Source organism: Ammospiza nelsoni, chromosome 6 (genome assembly GCF_027579445.1).
Source record: "Ammospiza nelsoni isolate bAmmNel1 chromosome 6, bAmmNel1.pri, whole genome shotgun sequence".
NCBI classification, from domain to species: Eukaryota; Metazoa; Chordata; class Aves; order Passeriformes; family Passerellidae; genus Ammospiza; species Ammospiza nelsoni.
In genome coordinates, this window is record NC_080638.1 from 57559914 (window position 1) to 57587809 (window position 27896).

The window sequence follows — 27896 nt, forward strand, 5'->3', positions numbered from 1 at the left end:
AAGAGACATCCTAAGGAAAAATCCAAAGGACTCAGGCTGTTCAGCCTGCTGTTGCAGGAGTATTTCTTTTCCAGCTGGGCACACAGGTGCTGTTTTCTTCTGTGCAATGACATGTCTAGGTCTGCTTTTTAACTTTCATTCCTGTTCAGTCAGAAGTTCACAGGACGTTCTTGCGATCACCTCTTACTGATGTCCTCAGAGAAAGTCCAGTCTAACGAGAGGGAGCAACTCCAAAACCTCATTAGACATATTCTCTCTTCTCAGCAGAGCTATTACCAACCTGCTTTTTGTCAGCACTTTGGGAACCAACTCATGCATGTAGTCATCCTCTCATATGGGAAGAGCCACATGATTCCCTTTCATGTTGCTTCATATGCAATCATGGTACAGGTGAGCCAAACCAACTGGTTCAGAAATTAAAGAGTGAGCTTTATGGGGAGGACTTCTGCACAAGTCTGATTTTCCCCTTAACAAAACATTGGCTGTTATTCCCTCCTCCTGAATCTGTAAGCCATATTTTCACTTCCAGAGCAGCAGTTTGGCACCTCTGGCAGTGGCAGGCCTCTTTCTGATCCATTTATTTGTGTTTAGGATTGATTATGCACCCATGTTTCCTGTTTAGCAGTGTTATGTAATATGCTGTAGGCTATTCTCCATTACACCACCCAGCCAGAAATGAAGATGACATTTAGATTTCTTCAGTGAAGCAAGAGCTCAGTATCTGGAGCAGAACTGAGAACTCAACCCTTCTCTTTATCATGATAAAAGGAAGATTTTTTTTCCCCCACGTGTTTCATAAGGCAATGGAGTATAAAAATAGGACTGAACCCAAGTTACAGTTCAATCAGACATCAGCCACTTGGATCATTAAGATAAAGTTGAAATGCAATGAATGACTTTTTCAGGTTTGGCAGTCAGAAGATCTTAGATCCTAAATTCTGGTATCAATTTCCCTAATATTCATTTCCCTTGTAAAACTATCCCAAAAATTGCATAAATCAGATTGTATCAGTGAGAATGGATTATTTCATAATACAGCAAGCAGATGTTCAGAAAAGTCTAAGCAACTGCTATTCAAAGATCTAGTAATACTTTGTCACAATACCTTTTCACCACTAAAATTCTTCATCTTTTTTTTTTTTTTTTTTTTTTTTGTGAATGTAAGTCTGGTACTTGGAATTCAGACAAGAACTACCAGCATATAAAATGACAAGATTCTTCTAATAAAGTGTTGCATTAAAAATCATAGTGTGTATGGGGGAGCTATGTAACTTTGTGTTTATATATCGCCAGGTTTTGTGCACAGCTGCTCCTTGTTAATTTAAAGGGCAGCCACAAGACATCCTCTTACTTATATAAGTGCTCCTTTGTTTTTGTGACTAACAAATAAAGTTCTGCAAATTTGTATAACGTGTTTTTTGGCAAATTACACAAATGCATGATCAGTACTATGAAAATAGTCAGAACAGCAGAATACAGGGCACTGAATTTTCATACTGCCAAACCAGGAGTGCAAAACTCGTGAGTCAGATCTCCTAAAATTATAAACCTAGTAGCTTTATTTACCTTCTGGCTTTTTCATTTTTACCATATGTTCAGATCACACTTTTAGGATTTTCCATGTAATTTGCAGGTCTAATTTTTTTAAATAAATAAAATAGCTCATTACACCATCTTATAACTGAAATCAGGCAGCCTCAGATTGATTAGACTCAATAAAATCATGGAAGTTGTCAACACTGATTAAACTAATGCTTGATGCTTCAAGGAATAATTATTTTGTAATTAAGTGGTTTTTAAGCACATTTATTTACATAGACTTCTGCCAGTTTGCTAAGGCATGATTAAAAGCTGAAGTTAGTACCACTAGTGCTAAGTAGATAAACTGGTGTGCTGTGCATTTTAGGCACTGAGTTCTTTATTCCTTTAACTGCAGCCTCCTTTTCTTGCAGCCACTACCAGCTCTACTGAGTCCTTAGCAAGGGACTTTAAAGCAAAACATTTTCCAGCAATCACAGAATCAGATCAGAAAGTACCTCAACAGGTCATTTAGTCTCATTTTGTGTTTAACCAAGATTTCCTTTCTTGTAATTTAAGGCAATTATTTTTATTCATGTTGACTTTGGATATGAGAAACAGTTGTGCCATTTTTCTTTGCAACCAGATTTTTATATGAAAATCATTGTGTTTTCCCTCCACCATCTCTTCTGTAAAATGACTTAAAATTACTCAGCCTGTACTCAGAAGCAAAGTCTTCTTGGTTTCCAGCCATTCACTGCTTTCTCCTGGATTCTGTGCATGCACCTTGTATTTTAGCTTTCAAGCGCTATGCTCAAAACTGGAGATGTTACCAGCTCTTCCTTGGTGGTTCTGAAGAAACAGATGACACTCCAGTTTCTACATTTCAGTTTTTACCTTTATTTGCAACATCATGATGTTGCAGATTAATTTTCAGAGTATGATCTAAAATAATGCACTGATTTTTTTAAAATTGAAATTGAAAGAGTAAATTTAGTTTAGATATAAAGAAGAAATCCTTTACTGTGAGGATGAGTGAGGCACTGGCACAGATTGTCCAGAGCAACTGTGGCTGCCCCATCCCTGGGAGTGCTCAAGGACAGGTTGGATGGGGCTCTGAACAACCTGGTCTGATAAAAGGTGTCCCTGCCCATGGCAGGACACTGGAACAAGATGTCCTTAAGGTCCCTTCCAACCCAAACCATTCTAGGATTCTTTGAAATTAAGCAGCTATTCCTTTACTTGTATGGTTCCAGCTTGCACTTGTTCCTATTAAATAACATCTTTTCAGATCCCATCTGCACCTTGCCAGGATTATTCTGAATTCTAATCTTATCTGTTAATGTCCCTGAACTCTGCTTGGTCTTATTTGAAGATATTAAAAGGATACTCTATATGGTCCAGGGGTTAAATAAATGAAAACAGAGAATTTTATCTAGAACTGCTGTGATGGGGTTAAACAATATACTGCAGTTATTGAAAGTAACTGTAAAGCTGGAAAATTATGCTAAGTCTTAAACAAGATAAGTGGTGTAGTTAAACACAGGCAAAGACCAATACTTCTTACTCAGAGATCAGTATGTGATTAATCTCTCAGATTTACTGATATGCTTAGCGTGAACAATTTTTCTAATAATTGAATGGTAGCATGATATGAATTCCTCTTGTTTTCTCATTTCTGTGATTATTTGGTAATTATTCATCTCTGTTTTCCCTCTTGTCATTAGCAGGTGAATGGGAAAAACGCAGGAGCCGATGAAGCAGGTGGTACCTTCACCCTGTTGCCAGGACTGTTATCAACTCAGGTATAAGATGGAATTAAATCAGAATAATAAGCAGATTTGTAAGAGTATTTTATTAAAGATACTGTTGCAAAGCACGGAATAAGCTTTAAAGATGATGATAACTAACCTGGAATGTCTTTACTGATTCTCTACATAGACTGGAAGTAATTGCTAAGTTACAGAACAGTCACAGCCTGTTCTAGATGTCCTACACGTTGTATACTGTTGAAGGCGATGCTATAAATGTATTCCCTTCTCTCCTCTGCTTTGTGGTGGTCCTGCTCTTAAGGTCCTTCATGTTTTCTACAGAAAGCACATCCCGTTTGCTCTTAGGTATCTTGTGCCTTCTCCCTGCAGAGTCCCCAGTGGTATCCAGCTTTGCCCAGATATTCACCATCCTCCCCTTTACTCCATACAGCCACTGGGACTGAAGTGTCAGCATCCCAGTGCTGCACTGGAGGCTTTTCAAATACCTGCATTAATGTTTGAGGTGTTATGTGTTAACAGAGCTGATACCTTCAACATCTATATGCTGAAACATTGGGGGCTACGTAATTAGATGAAGGAACCACATTCAAAGATATCTGAACATCTTTTCTTGCATTTGTATAGTAACTTTATAAACTCAAAAAGAGTAAAGCAAGCACAGACACATGCCCTATACAAGCTGCAATACAGACAATATTGTACACACTTGGTAACAACAGTAATGAAAATGATGCCAATTATAAATAAAATTATAGACAGACTCTTCTTGAGATAACAGTTATAGTGAACAATGAAACATCCTTTTATAATCATGAGTAGAATTAGTAAAATATGTAACTACAGCAGAATATAATCAGCATGTTTAGTCTGCTTACATGTCTTAATTTGATCCACTGTTGTCTGAGGGAAGCAAAAGAAATTGATATTTTTATAATTCATGCTTGCCCTAATTTGGAACACGTACTGCCTTATTGCTTTTTTAGTTAAGGTTTTTCCCTCCCCCCATTAATTTAGCTGGAAACATTACTATTCCTAAAATGTTCAAATCTGAACATGAGCGTCTGATTCTCTTCTTCGAGCCAAATTTTGCAAGGCTTAGCTCCAGAACAAGGTGCACCCTGTGCCCTGTGAAGATTATTTTACATTTACTCATCTCTTTGTTGGTAAAAAGTTTTCACCATTCTTTTTAAAAGACCAGAGCACCATTTCTTTACTCTCCACATACAAGCACTGTGCTCCATGGAAGGTCCTCTTCAGCTTGCAAATGATGATGATGGCAGCAGGGGAAATCAAGTCAGCTGGATCTCTCTCACCATCCTGTCCTTTCTCTGGGACCCTGTGTCCTCAGTTTTTAAGATTTTTTTTTTCACCTCTTACTATTTTTTTTTTCTTTTTTAACACTTGATAGTTTAGCATTGTGCATGAGTATACACTTGTAATGTTTGAACTAAAAAATCTACACAGTTTTTGACAGCAACTCTAAGAAGCCACATTTCATAAAAGGAGCACTCCAGCATGTGGATAGAAATTTTGCAAATTCATTTCAGTGCAGCCCTTAACACCTGGCATCTGCCTCTTTTGGCTGTCTGCTCCATGAAAGACTTTGAATTTGTTTCTTACAGCTGTAAGTAATAGTCACAAAGAAGTAAGATTTATGATACATAGAAGAGTCCAAAACAGCTTTTACTGCATGTTCTAATTTGACTGTTTGGTGCCTTTTGCGACTGCTGCAGTTATGTCAAAAAAGCAAAGGTGGTGCCAATTCAGATCTGGCACACGAGGTTCTGAGTTTTTATGAAATCTTTTGCCGACCAGTTCTTCCTCATGTCTTCTCCAAATCTGGTTCTCTCAGTTGTTCAGAAGCTTAGAAGTCCCTATTTCACTACTGCCATGCAGAAAAGAAATGCAAGAAAAATATTAAAAGTCAGAAGCCCGCACTGCAGTACTGTATTTGCTAGCATGATGTGGTCCCTCCCACCTCACCATGTGTGGTTTTGCTCTAAATACCCATCCTTCAGTTCTATTCAGAGCACCCACCACAGTCAGGAACTCTTTTAAAAAGCCATACATTTCCTTCAACCCCTACCCCACCAGAACACGACCTTAAACAATGTTGTCATCTTGTTTCAGAAACTTTTGCTTCTTTTTCCTTTGCCTTCTGTTTTCAAAACAGCTACAGATTTGCTGAAGAAAAACTTCACTTCCCAAACCTCCCAGAAGTAGTTTTCATACTGTATGTGTTACTTTCCAGCAGTGGTTTATGGCTTGGCTTAGTGGATGCTCAAAAAATTGCACAAGTATTATTTCCCCTCAGCCACTCACAGCATGGAACACCCCCACTCTGGAATATTTCTTACTGCTTCATATTTGACTGTATTTTTGGTTGTGTTTTTTTTTTATCTTGCCTAACTCAGAGGTAACTGTTATGTATTTACTCGACAGACACACCCCCACATACCCCCCAAATTCTTATTTTAGGTTAAATGCAGATAAATTTTATAAATATTTACAATTCCTGGAAGTCTCCTTCAACCACACTAGTTCATGACAAATCTGAGCAGCTTTGTGTCGGAGAGGAACAATCAAGAAACTATAAATTCATGTTTATAACTTTTGAGGACAATCCTCAGGGTTGTTGGGTTGTTTTTTTGCACACTGACTTCTTTCTGTGGATATGTGAATCACATTGTACACAGTATATGATTGTGCCACTTCTGGATAACTTACACTTGGTGTTCCTATGAGACTGTGGCAGCCCTGGCCCAAGTGGTTGTGTCTACAATGCAGAGGCTGCACATGAAGCCTGGTTCAGCAGCTCTTTGCATCACTTACCTGCCAAAGCATCCTCGAGGCCAGCTCAGGGCTGAATTTCCTGGCACACCTGGGAGAGGAAAGCCTCAAGCCTCAACCTCGGTGTGCGCCATGGCCAGGCCCTCACTCACTGCATGTGCCAGGCCCAGGCTTGTCTGGGATTTCATCTGCCCTCTGTGCCATGTCACATGCTTAAGGTGGGCAAAAAGGCCAGCTGGGACAAAAGGCTTTTGTTTTGTGCCATGAGGGCAATGTGAACAGGGGAAACACGTCTTGGGCAAACTGCTACCTTCAAAGTACTGCTGGCTCTGGCAGCAAGGCCATATGCCTGCCTACCACATTCTTAAAATCTTGGAGGGGAATTCACTGGACCAGTGCTGTTATTGCAAAGTAACTCTTACATGACTAGCTCAGAAGTCAGGAAGTACTTATTTTCTTTTTTTTTGGTAAACTAACAAAGGAGGGAAAAAATATATTCTAACTAAAGTAAGCATGTGAGCACTGTTTTTCCCCTGGACATCAGTGTTTGCCATTGCTGTTGATTACCATGTCACCCTGCACTTTGCAGTCCAAAATCTCTGTCATTTCCAAATCAGGGACAACTCACACACACAGCTGAGCTTCATTCCACCACCTCTCTGAAATACATGGGCTGTGCTGTGTGGGGCCACCTCTGAGTGCAGGAAGGTGGGCTGCCTGTGCATATTAAATCACATTTTTCCGATGAGACAGCAGAAACACTGCTAATCAGTGCCAGCTGTGGTGGGGTGGGGTGTAGCACACACAGAGCCGCCGGCACTGCCGGGAGCCTGCAGCCCACAGGAAGGGAGATGAGAGACAAAACCTTGTGCCCTCCTCGCAGACTAAAACCGCGCAGCTGCCCTAAGCACAGAACTGACTGGGGATGCACAGCCGAGGGAGGATCTGCTTCCCCTCTCCCAGCAGACCGGAGCATTCCAGCCCTGGGAACACGGACAGGCGGGTCCCAGCGAGCCACGAGATGGCGCTGGAGCCCCCATCCCGCATCCGGAGCCGCAGCAGAATCCCAGCCCTTCCCAGCGCTCACAGAGGATCCGGCTCCTTCCACTTCATCAAAGTCAGAGGAAGTCTGTGATTAGCTGGATGTTTACAAATAAAAGGAGGACCTGGAGACAGATCAAAGATGGCTCTCCAGATTTGGCTCGATACCAGGTTCCTGCACTAACAGCATCTGCATGGGTTTCACTCTTATGTTCAGTGGCTGAACTTGGTGTATCTCATCATGCATTAATAATGCTTTTTCAAGGCTTAGTGCATTTATTAGAAGTCTGAAGATTCAGCCAGCTAAGGACCTGAAGAAACAAAACAACAACATGCCTCAGCCAACAAGATCTTCCAGGCTCCATCTAAGAGAAGCACCCACTGGGTTCTTCCTCACCCTGCTTCCTGCAATGTAAAGGGAACCAAGAAGCAAAGATAAGCACTGTTCCAAAATCCAAAGGATGTAGTACTTCAGTCTTAGTAAACAGGAGCAGTAGCTCCCCTAACGCTAACAATCTAAGTAGCTTGGATGGTCCCATCACACCATATATGCTTTTCACTGAGGAGACTGTAGCTCATTCAGGATCTCAGTGGCCTTGTCACAGCCCAAAGGACCAGGGAGAGAAGCAGATGGGAGATAAAAGATGTGGTGCGTGAAATACACTGAGTTAATGTATATGTGTTCTAAGGGACATCTTTGTTTTGACTCTGTGTAACAAACCAACATAGCTTGTGAGGTCTGGGAGGCCACAGACTATTCATTCCTTCTCTCATAGCAGGGCTCTGTTTGAAGTTGGTATTTCTATTTGGGGTCTAAGCCACACTGAACTTGATCAAATAAACATTCTCCAAAGCAAACTGCCTTTGAACTGTTTAACTCTTTGCACAACAAACTAAAGCTGAAAGAACTGTGACAATTACTGTGAAATCTCTTGTGTCTTGACTGAGTTATTTTCCAGTTTTTAAGTTACTGTACATCAGGACCTCTGTCTTTTCTGGCAGAACATTGTGTCAGCAATGGTCAGTAAAATCTAAGTGAAACACAATCCATCTGAAAGCAGACTAGGTGGGGCTAACCCTCAGACTTCCAAGCACGCAGAGTATTAAGTGTCATATTTTACAGCATATATAAGTGTACACAACTTCTATTTAATTCACCTGATAACAATGTAGCTCAGACATCTGAGCTCTCTCCTGGGCTGTGGGGCATACCAAGACAATTTCTTCATCAGTTTCAAGAGATCCTACCCTGTATTTCTTCCTCCTAAAATATTACTGTATCTATCCCTTTCCCAAAGGAGGAATACTTTGGATTTTGTCTCTTAAAAGTGTTTCTGATTTATTCTAAGTAACTCAATAACCAATGGCTAGAAACCAGAACCCTCAGTAATTTGGAAGCTGGGATTCTACCAGTAGGTACCAGTAGGAAACCCACAGGCAAGGAAGAAAGCAGGGCACCATCTTTAGCATCCTAAATAAAAGCCCTAACAACGACTTGTGTAAGAGGAGCATAACCAACACCAGAAGTCTGGTGTATCTGCTGCCAAAACCAAAAGCAATTTATGGTATTCAGCAAACTCTATTTTTAGCCAGCTTATCTGCATTTCCACAAACTTTCATGGTCTTTGGGGCTTTTGCCATGGAGAGAAGGATAATATGTTATTTTTCCCCTTCATTTTCTGGGGAGTCAGAAGCAGAAGTCTCTCTGGTGACCACCCGCAATGTAGTGGGATGGTTACCTAAAAAGGAGAGAACAGGTATTACTGAGTTGTGTAGGTTCAACTAAACATGTGAAAGCTATTAAAGAAAGCAACTTCTTAGCCCTAATCATTGATTTAAAATAGGAAGAAAGCAAATCTTCCTTTTCAAAAACCAGCACACAAATAAAGAGCCAAAAGGATGCATTTCTAAAATAGCAACCTTGTCATCAGGGGAGATGGGGCAAAAGTGAGGGGGAAAGACTGATTTTTGCATCTTTGTGTTGGCAACACAGCTGCTGCAGACCTTGGCAATTGCTGACACTGGTGGCACTTTGCCTGACAGACAAATTGAGAAACTAAAGATTTACAACAGTCCTGATTTCCAGTGGATTTCCTACAAATTACACAGCTTCCAGGATTTAGAGGCCTATAAGGGATGCACTCATTCCCTGTCAGGAGTCTGGGCATGTCTACAGAACTACAAGACAGATTTATCTGAAGTCATGTCTTATTTGCAAACAAAAATAAGTACACCCCAAAATCTCATTGATGCAAATCACACATGAGTTTGAGTGAAAACAATAAATGCAGAACTTTGTGAGAGAGGGAAGTTCTTGAACCATTTCTTTTTTTTTTTCCTCCCACCGGAAATTCTACATGCAGCATTGTTTTTGTGGTTGTAGCTGCAGGAAGATTTACTATGGTTTTTAGTATGCCAGAAGGCACAGGAAAGGATTAAACCTTTTCATTTTCTTGCAAGACAATCAAAGATCCTGACCACGTCTGAACCTCAAGGTTGCTGGGGTGAGGTGTGCCACGCTGGCTACACAAAAGAGACAGTCAAACCTGGCCCTGGACCATCTGAGGATTTCTCATCTCACAGTTCTGTTATGTTCCCTTTAACATATTAATAAGAAACTTTAGAAATGTACTTCCAACCACTCTTACAGAGGGAATCTACGTGAATTACTGACAACCATTTCTCTAAAAGCACAATGCACGATGTTGTTTTCTTTTGTCTTAAATTAATTTTAAAATCCGCACCCTTCAAGATATCTGAGAGTAAAAATAACCCAAATAAAGCTCTGAAAGCATTTATCCTATGAAGCTGGCACTGGCCATTCAAGTACATGACAAGGAACATGGGCTGTTTGTTTCAGGGCTGAATATTTATAGTCATGATGAAGTGATTCCTGAGTCATGAGCTCTACTGCCGTGTTACAAATTAAGATTTGTCTTTCTGCATTAAAAAAATAAAATGAGAATTAATTCCAGAACTGTGGAAGTGACTGTAAAAGTAGCAAAAGACACTTAATTTATAAAATGTGTCCTGATTTTTGGCATCTTTCCCCTACAAAATCTCAGCCTACTCACACGTCTCAAGAATACACCGCACAGCAATATTTTAGGAGTTTTTGGAAGTTGGAAGAAAATACAGAAAACTGGTTTATAGCTGAGAACTACAGAAATGTCAGCTTTTGAAAACATGTTCCTAATTTCTAGCTTTCAGCAGACTTTATAAAGTCAAATTAGTCATGTTTCATCTTGTAGGTCTTTAAGTCTGCGACAAGCATCAAACCAGCTGAGAATTAGGGAAGTCAGAAGATTTGATTTTTAACCCTCTGAGATTGAGAAGCACTTAAAAGTCAGAAGCACAGTAAGAAGGGGTAGTAACAGATACTGCCAGCATCAGTTTAACTTACACAGAGAATTACCCTGAGCTTTCAGCATTAGACCAAAATGAGACAACTGCCTCCCCTTACTGAGAAAAGCAGCGAGTGGCACAGGGCAACAGAGGAGCTCCACAGCTGCATCTGGGCCCACAGCTGGAGGGCAGGAAGGCCAGAGGAAGGTGGGAACCATTCCTGGGGTTTGGCCAGACAAGGGGCCCAGCTCATTCCTGGCCCTGGGCCAGGCCAACCACACAAACCCAGTGGTGCAGAGCACTACCCAGTCTGCTTCAAGAAACACCAAGAAAGCTCCAGAGCATATTTGTGGGATGAGCTGAATGCAGGAAGGTTTCCAGTTCTCACGAAGAGGGCAGATAGCAGAGATGTGTCTCATTTGTAAGAGGTTGGGCTGCCTTTTTCCTTATCAGGAAATAGGAGATGAATGTAAGAGTTCAGCTTCCCCGAGGATGCTGGGGGGAGACAGAGACCGAGTTAAATTCGGGACATGCTCTGAGTTCTGGTACAGCTCCTTCCAGCAAAGGAGCCCCCTCCCAGCCACTCATTCCTCCCCTTGTGCCACCCCTTCTATTGTGCTTGCACAAGATCTGACACAGAGATGGAAAGGGAATCACAGCAGGGAACTGATCCAGCCAAAAACCAGCCCCACAGGGAACAGAAAAAAGCCTGTTGTTTGATTCAGAGCATTGTGTAGCTCCATAGGTACTGCTCTTTGACAACGGAGAGGGTGGCACACAGGGGACAGGAGAGCTGAAACTAATGGGGAGAAGTAAAGGGCTGCCAGGGCTCAAGGTGGCACAGCCTCCAGGAGCAAATTTATGTCCTCACCAATAGCTCTGAGATTTGATGTTTTAGCACTAGAGTATTCAAATACAATCATGTAGTCAAACTATTCACTTTCATAACAATGTATTTTTAATACATTCTCCAGGGCAATATATTTTCTGTCTACAGCTTTGAATAAAAAATACGCTGAATTATATGGTTTACACCAACTGAAAGTATTACATAGAGAAATCCCCTAATTAAAGCATAAATTCTTAGAATTCCATGATACTCTATTTATTGAAATCAAGATTTCTCCACAGACCTCTTGGCTACAAATATCATTATACACAAATGTAAATACTCCTTGAACTAACAAGTCAGGAGGAAACATTTACAAGTATATATATATTAACATTTTAAACATCTCCTCTGAAACTGAAAAAGAAGCTCAAGAGCTTTTGTGATATTTTAAAGCTCATACCAGGTCTTCATGAATTCCCTCTTTTTAACTTTCAGTAAATCTTGAAAGCTAAGAGCTAGGCTGGCCACTTAAAAAATTCTTAGGATTGCAGCCCATAGCACTCCCAAAATGGGAAAAACAACAGAACACAGAGAGGTCCTCCAAAAATAAGAATAGCAAATCACTTTAAAACATAACTTATGGCATCCAGCAAATCTTTTTCTTTCTGTCTACGCCTCGTGCAATGCTTACACCTTCAGTTTTAAAGATCATTAAGTGTTTTTACACGCTAATATTCACTTAGGAGACAGAAAAGAACAATGTTATGGCAACAGAAAAGCACAAATTAGAGGAGAAGAACTCCTAAATAAAATATTTTTTGCTTCCCCTTCACTATCTTTCAAGTAACTGCAAAACTTCTAGGATAACTGCTGTTGATTTTTTTTCACGTCTGTTTTTGTTCTGTCTCCACATTAAATCATTTATGTATGGCAGAAGCACTGAAACACCATCATTTCCCTCTCCTGCAGATGCTGTCCCATTCTGGGGAGAACATTCAGGAGTGGCCAGCCCCAGGCTGCCTCAGCACCCAGACCTTCTCCCCTTCCACAGCAGCCAAATTCCTCCTGTCACTCCAGGCCTTTTCTCTAACAGTGCCCTGCTGTTCCCCTGCACGCTTTTACATTTCATCTCAAATACTCATCTATTTAAATACCCATCTCATTGCAAGCCAGGCTGACTTGTTTATGTTCTCCTATACTCCCCTTGATCACTTCTCAGGCTACTTCAGTCATTCTGATTTTTTCTGCCTACATGTAAGTAGATCTACTTTGAAGCTTCCCTGCAGTGCAATTCATGCTCTTTGTGAGCCTTAGCATGGACTTTCATACATGTGAACTCCAAGGCACTGGGTTTTGTTTCCCTAGAACAGGAAAAAACATCAATTCAAGTTCAGTTGGAAAGGTTTAACAAACTTTACTTTGAAAGGCTACTACAACGACACAGCTTATAATTGAAAAACAGAGGTATTCAGGGTGTTTATAAAGTTAGATAGTACACGTAAATATCATCATTCCCAGTTTCTCCATTTAACTTCTGTAGTTGACAGGTCTACTTGCACTAGGAAGTCACATTTTTTAAGAAACATTTTTGGGTCAAGTTCAGACCAATAAACTCTAAACAAGGGCTCCTGATCCTGAGCAGGAGGCTCTATAAATCACCCTTAGCCCTTCACCGAGTTCAGGAGTGATCCCTTACATGGCAGAGGTCACCTCCTGCCTTTCAGCAAGGTCTTTAATCTGGGCCGTGCCGTGTCCCCGCAGCGCTGGGGCAGCGGGGCCGGCCGTGCTTGGTACGCGACCGCGCTGGTTTGTGAGCTCACGGCTCAGGCCCACAGCTCCCCAGCCAAGCTGAGTCATCCTCACTCTGCTCTCACAGCCGGGACATTTTATCCACTCCTCCAGCCACCCCCTCCATGCCACCTTTGGGATTTGCTTCCCACTGCACAGCTCTAATCCTGCCTGCCTGCCTTTGCCACTCCCTCCCATTCAGGATCTCTTCTCCCACTCAGTATTTCCACTCCTCCAGTGCCACCAGACCCTCCTGCCAGCTCCCCCAGCACTCTCCAGTTCTCCTTCACTTCCCTTGACTGCTTTTCCCAATGCAGCTGATACTGTGAGGGATAACTGCATGTCAGAGAATCACTGTGTGCAGTGTATGAAGCCCCCAGCTCTGGAGCACTGGAATATTCACGTATTTGCGCATTTGCTCTACTGGCTCCAGTGCTGTTGAGGGCTCGGTTGACTTCAGCATCGTACAAGAAAACAAAGGACTGAGCAGTTAAAGCAAAACACTAAAAGCCCACTAAACTGTGCCCAAAGCAGCTGGTCCCTCAGAGCAGCTGCTGGCTCAGCACCAAGGGCTGGTGGGGGAGCCTTCTCCATCACTGCAGAAATGCACACGCCTGCCAACCAAGAGAAACCCTAATGCACATTTGAAACTGAATAAATGCAAGGCAACTCACAATACTTTTAACAGTAGAAGTGGAGATTCTGAATTGTAGATTCACTCCTCTGAATAGTCTAAAATTAAAACTTGATACCCTTCATAATCCCCAAGAAATGAGGAATGAAACTCAACTCTGACAGAAACAAGCACATGAAAGCCCTGGACTAGACCATCAGCTCTTGGCTCCTATTCTCAACCCCACCATTGGCACATGAGGTGATAGAACATTTCAGCTGGAAGGGACCTGCAATGATCATCTAATCCAACTGCCTTAATTGCTGATCTAAATTACCTTCCTCCCTCCATAGCTCAGCAGGAAATAGCATTACCACCCTCTTTGATAAAGTGAGATCTGCTGGGAGAAACTACAACTAGGTTTTATTTTTTAATTGTTTTCTCCACAATTACATATTAGGATCCTTTCCTCCACCCCATCACAAATCACACACTTAACAAACGTTTAGACAGCTGGTGCCTAAAAGTCAAAGCCAGTTGCTCTCTCAAAGGCCAAAGTGCCTCACTGAATTGGTGTCAGCTGGTACTTAGTAGGATTTTTAAATTCAATTAAATTAAGAGGCAAGCTGCACAGATTAGAGCTCTGCTAGAATGAGAAAGAAATCTTAAAAGGCATAAAATATCTTTACATTTATTAAGCAAACTCTGCAGTCTTTTCTTGTTATATTCTTGTTGAAAAACAGAACATTCATAAAGTATCATGGAAACAAGAAGCAAAAAAACTTTAAGGTCCCAGCAATGGGACTATCTCCACACTCACCCTGCTTTCAACTTTCCAACACAAGCAGCAAGACACAGTTCACATCTAGGCTGAAAATGCAGTGTTCAGTGCACATGGCCATCCTGCATTCCTAGCAACCCACCACGGCCACTCCTCCCTTGTATGTTAGGACAAGCAGGTTAAATATACCCACAGAGGTACAGACAGTGAAAGAAAGGCCAACATCAGTTGAACAGCTCTGCTAGGACTTCCCATCCGGAAAACAACCACTGTGCTGGAACCCAGTTGGTTATCCCAAGAGTCATTAATGCCCTTCCCCCTTGTGCACAGCAGCCCGAGCCTGCAAGGGTTAACTGAGCCTATGTGCTCTCACCCCTGGGAAGCAGCTTCCAACAAAGCCAAGAAGCAGGGGACCAGGACAGCCAGCTCTGCCCCTGCAGCAGAGGCAGAGCCCAAAGGATTATTTCTTGGCATGGCTGGTTTGGGGTTGGTTTGGCTTTTTTTTTCATTTCGAAAATTAATTTGGGGATTACGAACAATTATGCTCTTGCACATTAATCGCTGGCATCTAAAATTCTCACATGAAGAAACAACACATGGAAATATTAAAGCACTCATCTTATGGACATGGATCCGAGAACTGTTTAATAGCAGTCAGTGAAGGGGTAACATTGTGCTTTTAATCTACAGTTTAAAAATAATGATTTGTATATCTACGTAGTAAAACAATAAAATTAAGAACAGAAACTGGTATTAGGAAACAGTGAAAATGTAATAATTAAACACATGATGCTTTTCAAAGCTTTATACTTAATGAGCCTAAATAGACACCTATGGTTAGGAGGGTCTTAAAAAAATAATAAAAAAGAGACTTATTTTCAATTTTTTTTCCTTTTCAAATTTTTTTACTATACTTATGCTTTGCTTTGGTGTTCTCTCTGCTGCCAACTTAATGCTTTAACAGTATGTTTATGCTTATGTTCTTTTCAAATGCTTGGCATTATAGTGAGATCTCATATCTTTCCTCAAATTAAATTTTGCTCCACATACTCCACATGTATACAGATGAACATCCCTGTGCTGCTCCAGTTGCTCATTATTTGGGAATATCTGAAAGCAGACCTGGCATATAGTCTCTCCAGCTGATAAGTGAGATATCATATGCCGTACATGGTCATGTTTTCGGAAGTTTCCTTGATCACAAATGGAACAGACATACCTGGCCATGCCTTTGTGCATATCATTGTGGAGCCGCAACTGGCGCTCTCTTAAGAACTGCTTCCCACATGTCTGACAAACAAACTGTTTTTCCTTGGTATGAACGGTATAGTGTTCCCGCAAGTGGCAACGCTGATAAAATCCTTTCCCGCAAAGGTTGCAGAAATGCTTACGCCTGTGATCCCTCTCGTTCTCTTCCAACATGGAGTTCTTGAACAGGTCTTGCTCCAGGCAGTTTGACATATGTTCAACCACTAGGTTTTCTGTATCAAAACGCTGGCCGCAATTAGGGCATCGGAAAGGACAGGCAGAATGCTTGTATAACTGGTTTTTTTGAAGGCTGTTCATTTGGAAGTGACCGTCCCTGAAGTCCTCTAGCATCTCTGCAAACATCATGTCCCTTATTTCTGACTGCTCCTCGGGGTTTTCTTCCAAGTCCATTTTCTCCTCAGAATTTCTGATCCCGTTCATGGTCAGATCCTGGGGTTCTCCACAGGTCTGTGCATGCTCCTGTAGCTGCTTGCCTTTGACCAGTATTTGACCACACTTGCCACAAGCACATATATTTTCTATGTGTTTGGATAAATAATGAGAGGACAGATCTTCCTCAGTGATTGTTAGCCCACAAAGTTCACAGGGAGCATTCTCCACATCTTCCTGCACTGAAGAAGCCTTGCTGTTAAGGTGCCGTGGACTTTTCAAACACTTTCTTTCATCCTCATCCATGGATAAGCGAGGCTTTAGAGTCTTGCGAGCATTTCTCTTCTCTCTCATCTCCTCCTCGACGTAGTATCTGTAAAGCGGCTCTTCCTGTTCATCGTCTAGATCGTCATTGTCAGAAGACTCATTGCAGTCTTTATCTGCCACCTTGATAATATTAAAATCCTTCAGCTCATCCGTAGGATTGTCCTCTGGCTCCACCTTGATGATAATCCTCTTCCTCTCAGAGGCTCTACTTCCTTCTTCACCTGATGTTTCAGAGGCAACAGTGCTGCTTTTTCTGCTCGTGATGTTTGACATGGGAGACGATGAATCGTCCGCAGCATGGTTCGAGTCCCCCTTGTATTTTTCTGTTTGTGTGGAGATCATTTTAGAAGTAGAGTTCTTTTCACTAAAGTCTATTTTCTCAGCACTGTAGTACCTGGCACTTTGGTAGGAATGCCTGTTGGTGCATGTTAACACGTGCTCATCCAGTAGCTTTTCACAGCTAAAGCTAAACCCGCAGCTGTCGCAGGTGAAGCTCCTTCCAAACCTGCGCGAGTGCGACACGCGCTCTTTCGTGTGAGAGAATTTGGACGTGGTGCTTTTTTTGCAGACATCAAACAGTTGCTCAGGGAAGCTGTTGAGGTGCAAAGTTTCTTCCTCAGGCTCTTTGTTATGGGATGTATTTACCGTTGAACTTGGTGGTTCCATGCCCCACCTGTTTGCTTCGCTGCCATTTCTAGCAAGTGCGTCTTCATACATTCTCACACCAAATATCATTTTATTAGTCTGCGTGCTAGAAGCAGGAGATGAACATTTTAAACTAGATGAGTCTGTGTCCTGTATATCTTCTAGACACTCAGGCACATTATATAGCTGTAAATAGTTCATGGCCACTTTAAATTGCTCGAAATTGGCAGGGGCTGTCATAATTTTTCCTAAATACATGAACTGTAAAATAAGATCAAAGCATTCAGCGCTAATCTTCATGTTGCTTAGATTCAGCTGGGCTGTAGTGTTTTGATGGTTCATAAAAAACATCCTAAAATAGGCGCTGCAGGCAGCAAGGACTGCTTTATGTGCTTGAAAATAAATATCATCGATAGCGATGCAGCAGTCGCACAGAAAGCCCCACTCTCTTTGCTTGTTTAGCTGCTGAAGGACATAGTTGCTATGGCTGGTTTTTGCCATCTTGTACTTCGATTACAGCCCTGCATAAAGAAAAAGGTATCTGTTAAATCATGAGCACAAACCCCAAAGCCTACTTCAACGTAGGGAGGAACTGCCACCTCTTTTCTCTCTAGATCTTCCTATTCTGCCAGTCTGCAGCACAGCTTCCTGTCTGGAGATCTCTGCTGGTAACTGCTTCTGAATATTGATGCCAGTGAAAGCATCCATAATTCCATGTGCTCACCACTAGACTTACAAGACTAGTAAACTAATAAACATAACCAGCACACATGTCAATCAGAGCTGCTAGAATATAAATTAGCAAATATATCTCCAAGTCCTACAGCCAAGGTTTTCAGATATGAATTCTGAATGCAGAACTTCAAAAACTTCAGAGGGTAGACTTTTGTAAGATGGCCCCAGGACAACACCTATACAAGGCTGTCAGAAACCACTCTTCAGTCTCAACTTGCCTTTTTACCTGTCAGTCCAACGGGCACATGATGCAACACACACTGGAAACCAGGCCAGGCTCAAACTGGTCTTTCCCTCCCCATTAAAGGAAATTAAGAGACAACAGAGCACCCACACAAGCTACTCCACACATTTTGCTCTTTGTGGCAGCTGAGGGACCATCTCAAGCTTCTCTGCAAGGCGTCCTGCAAACCAGGAACTGCAAACTCAAACGCCTTCTCAGAAGCAGAGGGCAGCCCAGCTGCGGTGGCACGTCCCACGTTCGAGCCCAGAGCTGCAGATGGTGACCAGGCGAGCTGCGTGACAGCCACAGGGACTGCAGAGGCAGGAAGTGGTGCACGCCGTGCCTCCAACTGCTCTCAAAACCACTCGTTGAGAGCGCTGAAATGTAACCAAAACACGTAGATGGGAAACCGGACAAAGAAAAACTCAGCAATGGAGAACTGAGAGAGCCAGAGGTGGAGCCACGGTGAAATGAAGCCTCGGCAAAGCCTGGAGAGAAAGGTCTGCCAGTGCTGAGGGTTGCTCTATGTGAAAGGACTAACTCGTCCTCAAGAGAAAAGAGGAATAAAACATCATGGTTTATGTTAACAAAAATATCCAGAAGAAATGCAGTGTATACAGGAGGTGAGTGTTTGATTAAAGACAAACTTCACCAAGTGGGGCCAGCACCTAATCACAACTCACTCTGGAAAACCTTTACTGATACACATAAGCTGTTCTAACTGCACAGGCTGAGGGGGTAAGGAACCAAAAGAGGGTATAGAGAACACCCTAATTGAAATTAAAAACATAAAGCAGTAATGAGGATTCTTAACATTTTGAAAGGTTATTGCAAACAGTACAAATAACTGTATGAGGTTTGAGCAAATAAAGACCAGGCTAGCAAATAATATATACTAAAGGGCATTTTATGACTCAATGAAATGCATGGATTGATTTGCAACCACTCTTTCAACTGCCCAAAATTTAAACACAACACACACACAAATGCTCCATTTTTCTTCTTATTTTCCTAACAGCTTACATCTCCTAGGGAGAAAAATAGGTAGAGAAATTAAATTCCTCAATTAGTGTTGAATTCACAAGTCATAGGCGTTGCCTGGCTTGTTAAGCAGCAAACCTGGAATTAAGTCCCCGTTCTTTATTCCACAAAGGACTGACACAGCAGAAAGGCTCCCAAGATCTCAAGAAAAGAACATGCTCACCCCACCCAGCAATATTCCCTACTGCCAACCCACACAGCAGTTCCTGTGGATCACCCCCAGCACAAGATCTTGTCTGGCAACAGGAACCTTGAGATTTGGGTTTAACTATCCTGACAAGGAGCATCTGAATGGCAGCTGCTCCTCTCCTCTCAACCCAACCCTCCACACCAGAACTCCAGGCTAGCACACTGCTATAATATTCTCAAATTGGTTTGGCCCACTGATGTCCACTGCACAAGTGTAACTCATTGCATGGAATTAATTTCTCCTTTTTTACTAACTTGCAAGGCAATGGCTTTGGAAGTAGGAGAACCTCTGAAGCAACTCCACATCTTTTTGACAGAAACTGATTATTGTCTGTGTCACTGGGTGATTTCAAAAGTTTCTGTGAAGAACAGCAAAGCTCTTGACATCAAGTAATAATAAAAGTGCACTTCATATTCTTCCAAGTGGTAACGTGTTTGGGATTTGAGGCAATTCATTAGATGCTTAAATGTTACTCAATCTATTGTATTAAGAATGGCAGCTGCATAATGATAAGGAATTAACTTCAACTTCTACATTCTAAGGGTGAAAACCAACGAGAAAATGAGATGATCCCATCTAAGGCACCACTGGCCTCTCAGTGTGAGCTGCCAACACGACAAGAAAAGGCTCAGGACAGCTCATGTTAACTTCCCCATCCTCATAAAGTGGCAAGTTCAAAATGTTTTATTTAACTGTGGTTTTTTTACACTAGATACACTCCACTGTGCCCTCCAATAGAAAACCAGCAATACAAACAGCAAGCCTGTACAAAACAGGTGGTCACAAACTATCTGCAGGCACCTGCAGATGGGGTCGTTTCCAGATGGTGGAAACAACGAGTGACAGCACACAAACTGGCCTTTTTCAAGTCTTCTTCTTTGAAAATGGGAAAAGATATTTCTCCTTTTGACAGATGAACTCCTGCAAAGCTTTCAGCATGTGGATCCTGACGAGCAACAATGACCCACTGGCAATGCCACCCCTCAGGGAAAAACAGGTGGAGCATGAGGCTGCTTGAGCAGGATGGCAAGGTTTTGGATTTGACATGTTCTTGGTCTCTACCACAGTAGTACTACATTTAGTAGTAGGTATAGTAGTTTTTGAGGTGATTTATGTTAATGACAGTCCTGGCATCCTGCCTCTGGATGCTGTATTAACCTGCTGAATGTAACTTCCCACCACAAGAGCCTGTGTTGGGCTATTTAAAACTTTGACAAATTTCAACCAGCAACAGCAAAACTTTCCTCCTGAAATCTTGGACTGATTACTTTTTTTCCCTCCTCCACAGAAAACCTCAGCCAAAAGGCTTCCAAAAATGAGGCTAAGAAAAAGCTTTCATGCATGCAGATTATTATTTGTTCATTTAGAAATTAAAAGTTTCTCTCCCAAAATCTTTGAGGAGACGCTTTATGTGGGAGAAAGCGATATGCCTTAGATATGTTGTCACAATATAAAAATCTGCCTGAATTTGGCCAAACTACATGCTTCAGGGGGAGAAGATACAAATTATCAGTTTATTCACACTTAAGACTTTGTTAGTTATTGAAACTTCAGATTACAGCCTTGCTGAGAACATTTCATCTTCTTGCAGCTGTTTAGTAAACAAGGGCCTGCCTGAGCTATCCACAGTGAAATCCCCTTTTGCACAGAGCTCTGCTATGGTTTCAAACTACACAAAAGGGGTGATTCAGATAGAGGGAAGAAATTTTTTATTATGAGGGTGTTGAGACACTGGCACAGGTTGCCCAGGAGGGTGATGGATGCTCCAAACCTGGAAACACTCAAGGCCAGGCTGGATCGGGCTCTGAGCAGCCTGATTTTGTTGATATCCCTGCTCATTGCAGGGGGGTTGGACTAGATGGCATTTAAAGATCCCTTCCAACCCAAACCATTCCATGATTCTATGTGCCACCTCCACAATGTCCCAGCTGATGGCAAAGCCTCCTGGAGACTGCTCCACAGACAGCATGGCTCGCCAAGGGGTGTCAGCTTCCCTCGTGGCAGCTGAGGGAGAGCCAGAGCCAGGAGGGAAAACACAGGGAGATTGGGAAATGTGAGGAGGGTGTGATGGAAACCCTCTGGAAATCTGGAGAGGAGAAAAGGGCAGGCTGGGAGCACAGTGCTGAGCCAAAAGAATGGCGCTGGGATTAGGAAGCAGCAGTGGGAATTAAAAATGGGTGCAATGAGGGTCTAAACAAGGGAAGAAGCCATTTGGGCAAAGGGCTGGGAAGAGCCAGGCTGCAGGGCCTAGGGCAGGAGGGGTAAAAGCCACAGACAGGAGCTTCCTGGGGGATGGGTGGAAAACAATTGCAGCATTCATGCCTTCAGAGCAGGAACTGCACCCCAAATTCCCGATCCTGCCTTCCCTTTGCATCAGCAAGCAGAACAGGCTTGCTGACAAACTCCTTCCCAACAACAGCAAGCTCTCAGAAAATGGTAATTCATCATTACTTTGTTACTTTAATTGCTAAAATGGCAGCAATCTGCATTTATCACTCATGTGGGTGGATCCGTACTGCAAACTATTTTTGAAGTTTGCTTTAGAAAAAAACCTCCAGTTATTAGAATGAAAACAGGTCTTTTTACAGAAAATTCAAGGTATACACATATATTATGTATATACCAAAGTATATTCTTCCATCCCTCTTACCAAAATTTCCCTTACTCAGCACATGCTCTGGATCTGGCCAGGCCTGGATGTGAGCAGTACAAGACAAGATCCCTGCTCGTTTGGCCAAGCATTTGGAGAATGTGAAGTGAATGATAAGTGGGGGACAAAAAGGAGGATTTCACAGCAATGACCACTGCTTGGAGAACATAAACCCATTGCTGTCAATGCCAGGACAGGTAATTTCAATCTTTCTGTTTTGCTTTTTTTTAATAAGCCCGGATTGCATTTTTTGGTTGTCCAATTTATTCACACAGATAAACACCACTGGTGGCAACTGAGGCCAGTGGGAGCTATCCTCTGTAGGTATTAAACACTGAGTATCTTGGAAAATTAAAGCTCCATACAGGTGAGTTTGTCAGTCCAAATCTTTTAATTATTTCTGATCCTCTTTTTCAAAAAGAGGAGAATCACCAGCCTCTTGCCCAGCAGACTAGCACACTTTGTGAAGCATCCAAATCCTGGAGGCACCAACCTCACCAGTCCACAAGGAACCCAAGTGACTCCATCTTCAGCAGTGATTGATGTGTGTGGTAAATGCAGCAAAGGCCACGTTGGAAGCAATCCTGAATGATGCAGAGGTGTTCTGAAAAAATGCACTAGAAAAGCATCTGATATGAAAATGAAAACTGAAGGCATTGACTTGGGCATTTTCACTCTGATTTTCGAACTCCAAGTCTCCATATGTATTTTATTTCCCTAATAAGCATTTATTTTCACACAGCCAAGCTTTGATTCAAGCTACTTGTCTGCCACCAGACTTTTCTTTTGAAGCACCACTCAGATACTATTCAGATGTGACCATGGACAAGGTTAAGTTGCACTACTACACTAACCAATAATGTTGTTTTTAAGTCTGCTAGAAGAAAAAATAGGTTTTTACTACAGCTCCATGCCATCATTTCCTCACACTCAAAAGTTTTCTGAGACATTTTAAAACAAAAGAAGTCAAAGAAGTCCTCAAGCAAAGAAGTAGTGAAGTTCTTTTCCTAACTTCTCTGTCTTTAAAACAGACATACCACAAGGTTCAGAATTCAGGAGCCTTTCGGCTCCTAAAATTAGTAGGTGGTTTTCAAAACCCAGCATTTCCACTGCTGAGCAGGCAAAAACATAGCACTTACATGCTTACTTACTGGCTCCTTTTCTTTGGAAACCAAGAACAGGCTGGACAAAAGTGTAATAAATGAGTGGAGAATTTGGTGCTAATAGAAAATGAGGCTGGAAAACCTCAAGCAAACAATGCCCAGTTATCCAAAAAACAAGCACACGAGGATCAGAAAGCAAATCTCCCATCACTGTCTGTCTCCATACCCCACCCTGGTGTGGCTTCCCAAGAACTCTTCCCCCTAATTTTGCCATTGTGGGTCAGATCTACCAAAAAGCCTGGATTCCCAAACGACAGCATTGACATGCTGCAGAAAATCCTACAGAACATGTACAAATTCTCCACACAACACCCAAGAAGTTTTTGTGTTCTGCTACTGCACTGACCACAGAGCTGTCAACAGGCTACACCTTTTACCTAGATGTACTCAATGGGAAGCCAGAGAGATTGCTCTGGGTGCCTCAGTTTACATAAAAAACACTGAAAAAGCAGCAAAGAACTTGGGGCCAGGTGACAACTGTCCACCCCAACAGCGAGCATGCATCAGTTTGCATTGCAAGCACAGCCTTGATCATAAATTAAAACAGCTGTGGGAATTCCATGTACTGCCAGGGAAAATGTAATTAAGCTCCATTATTCAGGCTGTGAAGGACTAAAGGTATAATTTATCCTCCTCTCCCAGCCCTTCCAATCGCCTGCCTTTCAGGCATGTCAGTTGGGAAGATGATTCCAGTGAGGCAGATATTCATCTTCAGACACATCCTGATGGCTGAATCAACTCATTTTAAACAGGCTCCTGGACAATGCACAGGAACAGCTTTCATGGCATTTGGGCTAGATTTGAACCAGGGGAAGGGAAGATGCTCCAAAGCCTCCAGCATGAGCTGTCAGAGCTCCTGGATGCCCTGTTCTCCATTGCTCAGCCAGCAGTTCTCTGCTGATTCAGCATCTGTGCCCACAAATGAGAAACAGACATCAAATTTTAGCAAGTTATGCTTCTCTACTGCTAACTAAAAATTAGTTAAGATACATTACATGGTCTTAGATCAGAACACTCCTCAAAAGACAAGGAATACAGCTTGACAGAAAAAAATAAGAAAACTGAGTTTGTGCTAAAGCCCCATCTCAACTTCAAACAACTTTAGATCAGATCTAGGGAGTAGAAGTCCTAGAGAGACCTTATGCAGTCCTTTAAAGTAACCTGCTAGCCACAAAGGTTGACTCTAGAAAGTCACAGTTATCTTTCATCTGGCACCTTTACAGTTGTCAGGCAACACGGTAATGATATGTTTAAAAGAAACTATTAGTGGGGAAAAAACAATGACACCCAATTCATGCTTTGCAGCAGAAAGATGAGCCTGTTCATCTCAGCTCTCTGAGTTACACCAACTTTCAACTTCTGCAGTCATCTTGGTGGTTTAACCACATCTTGAGACCCTCAAATGAAGTCCCAGGTGCCTTCCAGGAAAGGATCCCTGGCTAAATGTAGGTTGCATTTCGGTGTAACAAGTTGCTGGATGAACATGAATGAAGCATGGTGACTTGTGACACACAGATCAGACTACAGGTTTTCTTGACTCTTCCTGATCTCAAATGTTTCACATTTTACTTTCAGCATACTAAAAATAAAAATAAGGCTACTAGGGTCTCTATCCAATGAAATAGGTCTAATATGGGGCAGAAAAAGCAAGAGCCACTGAATTCTGGAGTTTTGCAGTGACACTGTGTGCACAAATTAAAAATTACCAGACCAATTTGAGGATATAAATGGTCCTCATGCAAATTGTGTCAGCTGCTGTGCCCACACACTGTGTCCACAGCAGAACTCTTTGGGTGAGGGTGTTTACCATTCCCAAGCAAAGGCAGGGCTGAATAACCCAGCTGCTGGAGAACCACTGCCCAGACTGAAAAATGAACACATGGCTTCTCACTCTACATGTGTGTAGGTCCAGAACAACTCTAGTGAGAGGCCCAGCTGTAACAACTAAGGGAAAGGACACCGGGCTTGTATCAGGGAACTTTCGCTATCTCAGTTCTGAGCAGCTATTCTATTTCCATCCAGCAAGTAAACAGCTATTGCAGCTTTGTCCATCCTGGATTTTCAGGGTTTCCACTGTCAGCAAGAACAGGAATCTGTGAAAGAAGCAGCCACTGACATTCAAGTAAGAAAGCATCTAAAAACCCCAATCCCTGGTTGGTATGAGCACTCTCAATGTAATCACTGCTAATTCCTGTGCCAGTGACAACAGTGGTTGAGTCTGATGAAGACTTGTGCAAGCAGAGCTGAAGCATCTGTTAAGTCTGTGATCTTATTCCACACAAAACTTTCTGGCTACTAGGAAGAAGTGGCTTCTATTGCTTCTCTGAGCCTCCCACACAGCACCAACCCACATCTTCATTACCTGCATCCAACCCCCCAGTGGGTGCTGGTTCCCTGCGACCTCAAACATCAGCAGACTGCAGCTAATACTACTTGTTACTCCTCAGGTTTTCAGGCCAGTCATCCAAAAATCTCTCCACAATCTTGTCAACTCGTTTTGCTGCTGCTGCCTAGGAAAATCTCTGCAGCCGCTCGCGTTTGGCCGGTTTTCCCCACGGCCATATGGTCCCAACGCCTCTCCCGCCTCTCCTCCGCTCGCCATGAAAGCTCAACTTGTAACTCGGCAAAAACGAGAAGCCCGCATCCCCCTGCTCACGGCTGCTCTGTGGGTTTTTCCAAGAGCTGTAATGAGGAATGTTAAACAAACACCTTTAATTAAAGGAATGTTTGTTTAGTGTAATTAAATGCCTAAGGAACACCGCACTGTTGCAACCCCGGTTAGTTTTGCAGTGCGTGCTGTACCTTGCGATACTCGAGTGCGAGGGAAATAATGCAAGCAAGTGACAACCTGGCAGTAAACACCCAAATATTAAGCAGCGTCCAAGCCATGCTACCCGTTTACCAACGCCTACGTGTCAAGAGGAACCGGCACTCCTGTATCAGCCGAAACAGGGGGTAAACTTGAGAAACTGACTTACAAAAAATCCTGAAAAATAGAGAGGAATAAAAGCCCAGCCCCAAACTCACAGCGTTTTCAGTCCCATTTCCTCTACTCTCTTCGACTACCTTTCTATCCGAGCAGAAAAGAGGAGTCCTTTGAAGAACGAGACTTTCAACACCGCTCCCAGAGCGGCACAGGGTTTGTTTTTTATGTGACAAAAGTATTCCCCTTCCTTTCCAGCCGCCTGCACGGCGATCCAGCGCACTGCCAGCCCCGAGTGAAACCCAAGTCTCCCGCCTGGCAGGGTGGAGCATTCCCTCCGGGCTGCAGCTCCGCTCCGTTTTTCGCTAAACTACTGCAACTCACTCGAAGTTTTGGGGCGTTTATTTTGTGAAGACAAAAGGAAGAGAAGCGGCGGGACCCACGGCGGGGGCCGGGGCCAGGCGCGATAGCGGCACTCGAGATGTTTACCGCGACTTCGAGCCCCGGAGCCACGCGGGCGGCGCGGTGCCCTTCCCTTCCCTTCCCTCCCCGCCTCTCGCCCCTGCACCTCCCTAGGCCGCTTCTCGCTCTCCAACGCGGCATCCCCGACCCCCGCCCCGCAGGGGGAGCGCGCCCGCCGCGACCCCCGGAGAGAAGCAGGGAGGGCAGGAGGGAGGGCAGGAGCGAGCCCGAGCCGGAGCCGCCGCCGCGGCGCCGCCGCTCAGCCCCCGCGCGGTCCCCGCGGCGCCGCTCCGCTCCGCGCCGTGCCCTGCCCGGCCGCCCGGCGCAAGGTCACCGCTCCGGCCGCCGGCCAGGGACCGGCCGCGGCTGGAAAGCCCCTACCTGGCACGCCGCCGCCACTATGGCGGGCCGCGCCGGGCCACGCCGCCGCTCGGCACTTCCCACCTCCCGCCGCCGGCGGAGCTGCGGCCGCCTCCCGCCTCCTCCTCCCCGGGTCCCGGCGGCGGCCCCCGGGCCCCGCTTACCGCGGCTCGGCGAGAGGCGGCGGCCGCCGACGGGGAGCTGTGTCCGCGCCGCTCCCGCCGCTGCTGCTGCTGCCGCTGCCGCCGCGGCTGCAACAAAGGACTTCCGCCCCGCCGCGCTGCCGCTGCCGCAGCGCCGGCTCCGCCGCGACCGCACGGAGCCGGACCCCTCCCCTCGGCGGCCGCGGCTCCCGGCGCCGCCGCTGCCAGCGCTGCTGCGCCGCCGCCAATGCCGGGGCCCGGCGGGCGGCTCCCTGCCGCGCTCCGCTCTCCTCCCATGCCGCCGGGGACGCGGCGCGGCGCGGGCTGGCGCTGCCGGGGCCCCCTCGGCCCGGCTCCTCCCCGTCCTCCGGCGGAGCCCCCCGGAGCCGCGGCGGGGCAGCGCCCACCGGGACCCCTCGCTGCTCTCCCGGCCCCGCAGCCCGCCCCTTCCCCGCGCACCCGGGCTCGCCGCAGGGAACGGGCAATGTCTGCTCTCCCCCCGAAGCGGCCGTGGCGGTGCTAACGGGGAGGCTCCGGTCACCCTGTGGGTGTCCGGCGATGGAGCGTTGTACCGCAGCCCCACGGCCCCCGCGTGGGACAGTGCAACTGCGAGAAAACCACTGCGAGCCGCGTGAGCGAGTATTTCCTTCTCGCAGCAATTTCACACGTTAATACCTCCGCCCTCCCTCCTGGAGCTTCGCGGCGATGCAGGAGCACAGGGCTGGCAGCCACCGCCACGCTCTGTCACAGATCCCGAGAACAGCGCTTTTTCTCATCCTTCCAGGAGCTGTTCCAGGCCCTCTTCCCACCAAGTGTCTGGACCTCTCCTGTGTGACAACATCCAGCTTCTCCGGAACTATCCCATGTGAGTAAGTGGGATTTCCGGCCCCCCGCCATCTGCCGCAGATCTGAGAGA

The 27896-nt window shown here is 44.3% G+C and overlaps 1 protein-coding gene across 7 annotated transcripts; it reads right to left on the minus strand.

Annotated features, from left to right (window-relative positions):
• Positions 1-2076: 2076 nt before the first annotated feature.
• ZBTB1 (zinc finger and BTB domain containing 1) lies at positions 2077-27795 on the minus strand. 7 transcript variants are annotated; one of them, XM_059473496.1, is made up of 3 exons: positions 27002-27255; positions 15700-17611; positions 2077-5175 (listed from the first exon to the last, which is right to left on the minus strand). In XM_059473496.1, the coding sequence occupies exons 2-3, from the start codon at positions 17589-17591 to the stop codon at positions 5139-5141; spliced, it is 1929 nt and encodes a 642-aa protein (XP_059329479.1). In that variant the 5' UTR covers positions 17592-17611; positions 27002-27255; the 3' UTR covers positions 2077-5138. The 7 variants fall into 7 exon arrangements, with proteins under 7 accessions (XP_059329479.1, XP_059329480.1, XP_059329474.1 ...); XM_059473497.1 differs by lacking the exon at positions 2077-5175 and adding an exon at positions 5229-7432 and having other exon boundaries at positions 27002-27257; XM_059473491.1 differs by lacking the exons at positions 2077-5175; positions 27002-27255 and adding an exon at positions 27656-27795 and having other exon boundaries at positions 14375-17611.
• Positions 27796-27896: the final 101 nt, after the last annotated feature.

Bases quoted from the DNA above. Each gene is read 5' to 3' on its own strand.
- ZBTB1 (XM_059473491.1), bottom strand. From the start codon at position 17,591: ATGGCAAAAACCAGCCATAGCAACTATGTCCTTCAGCAGCTAAACAAG.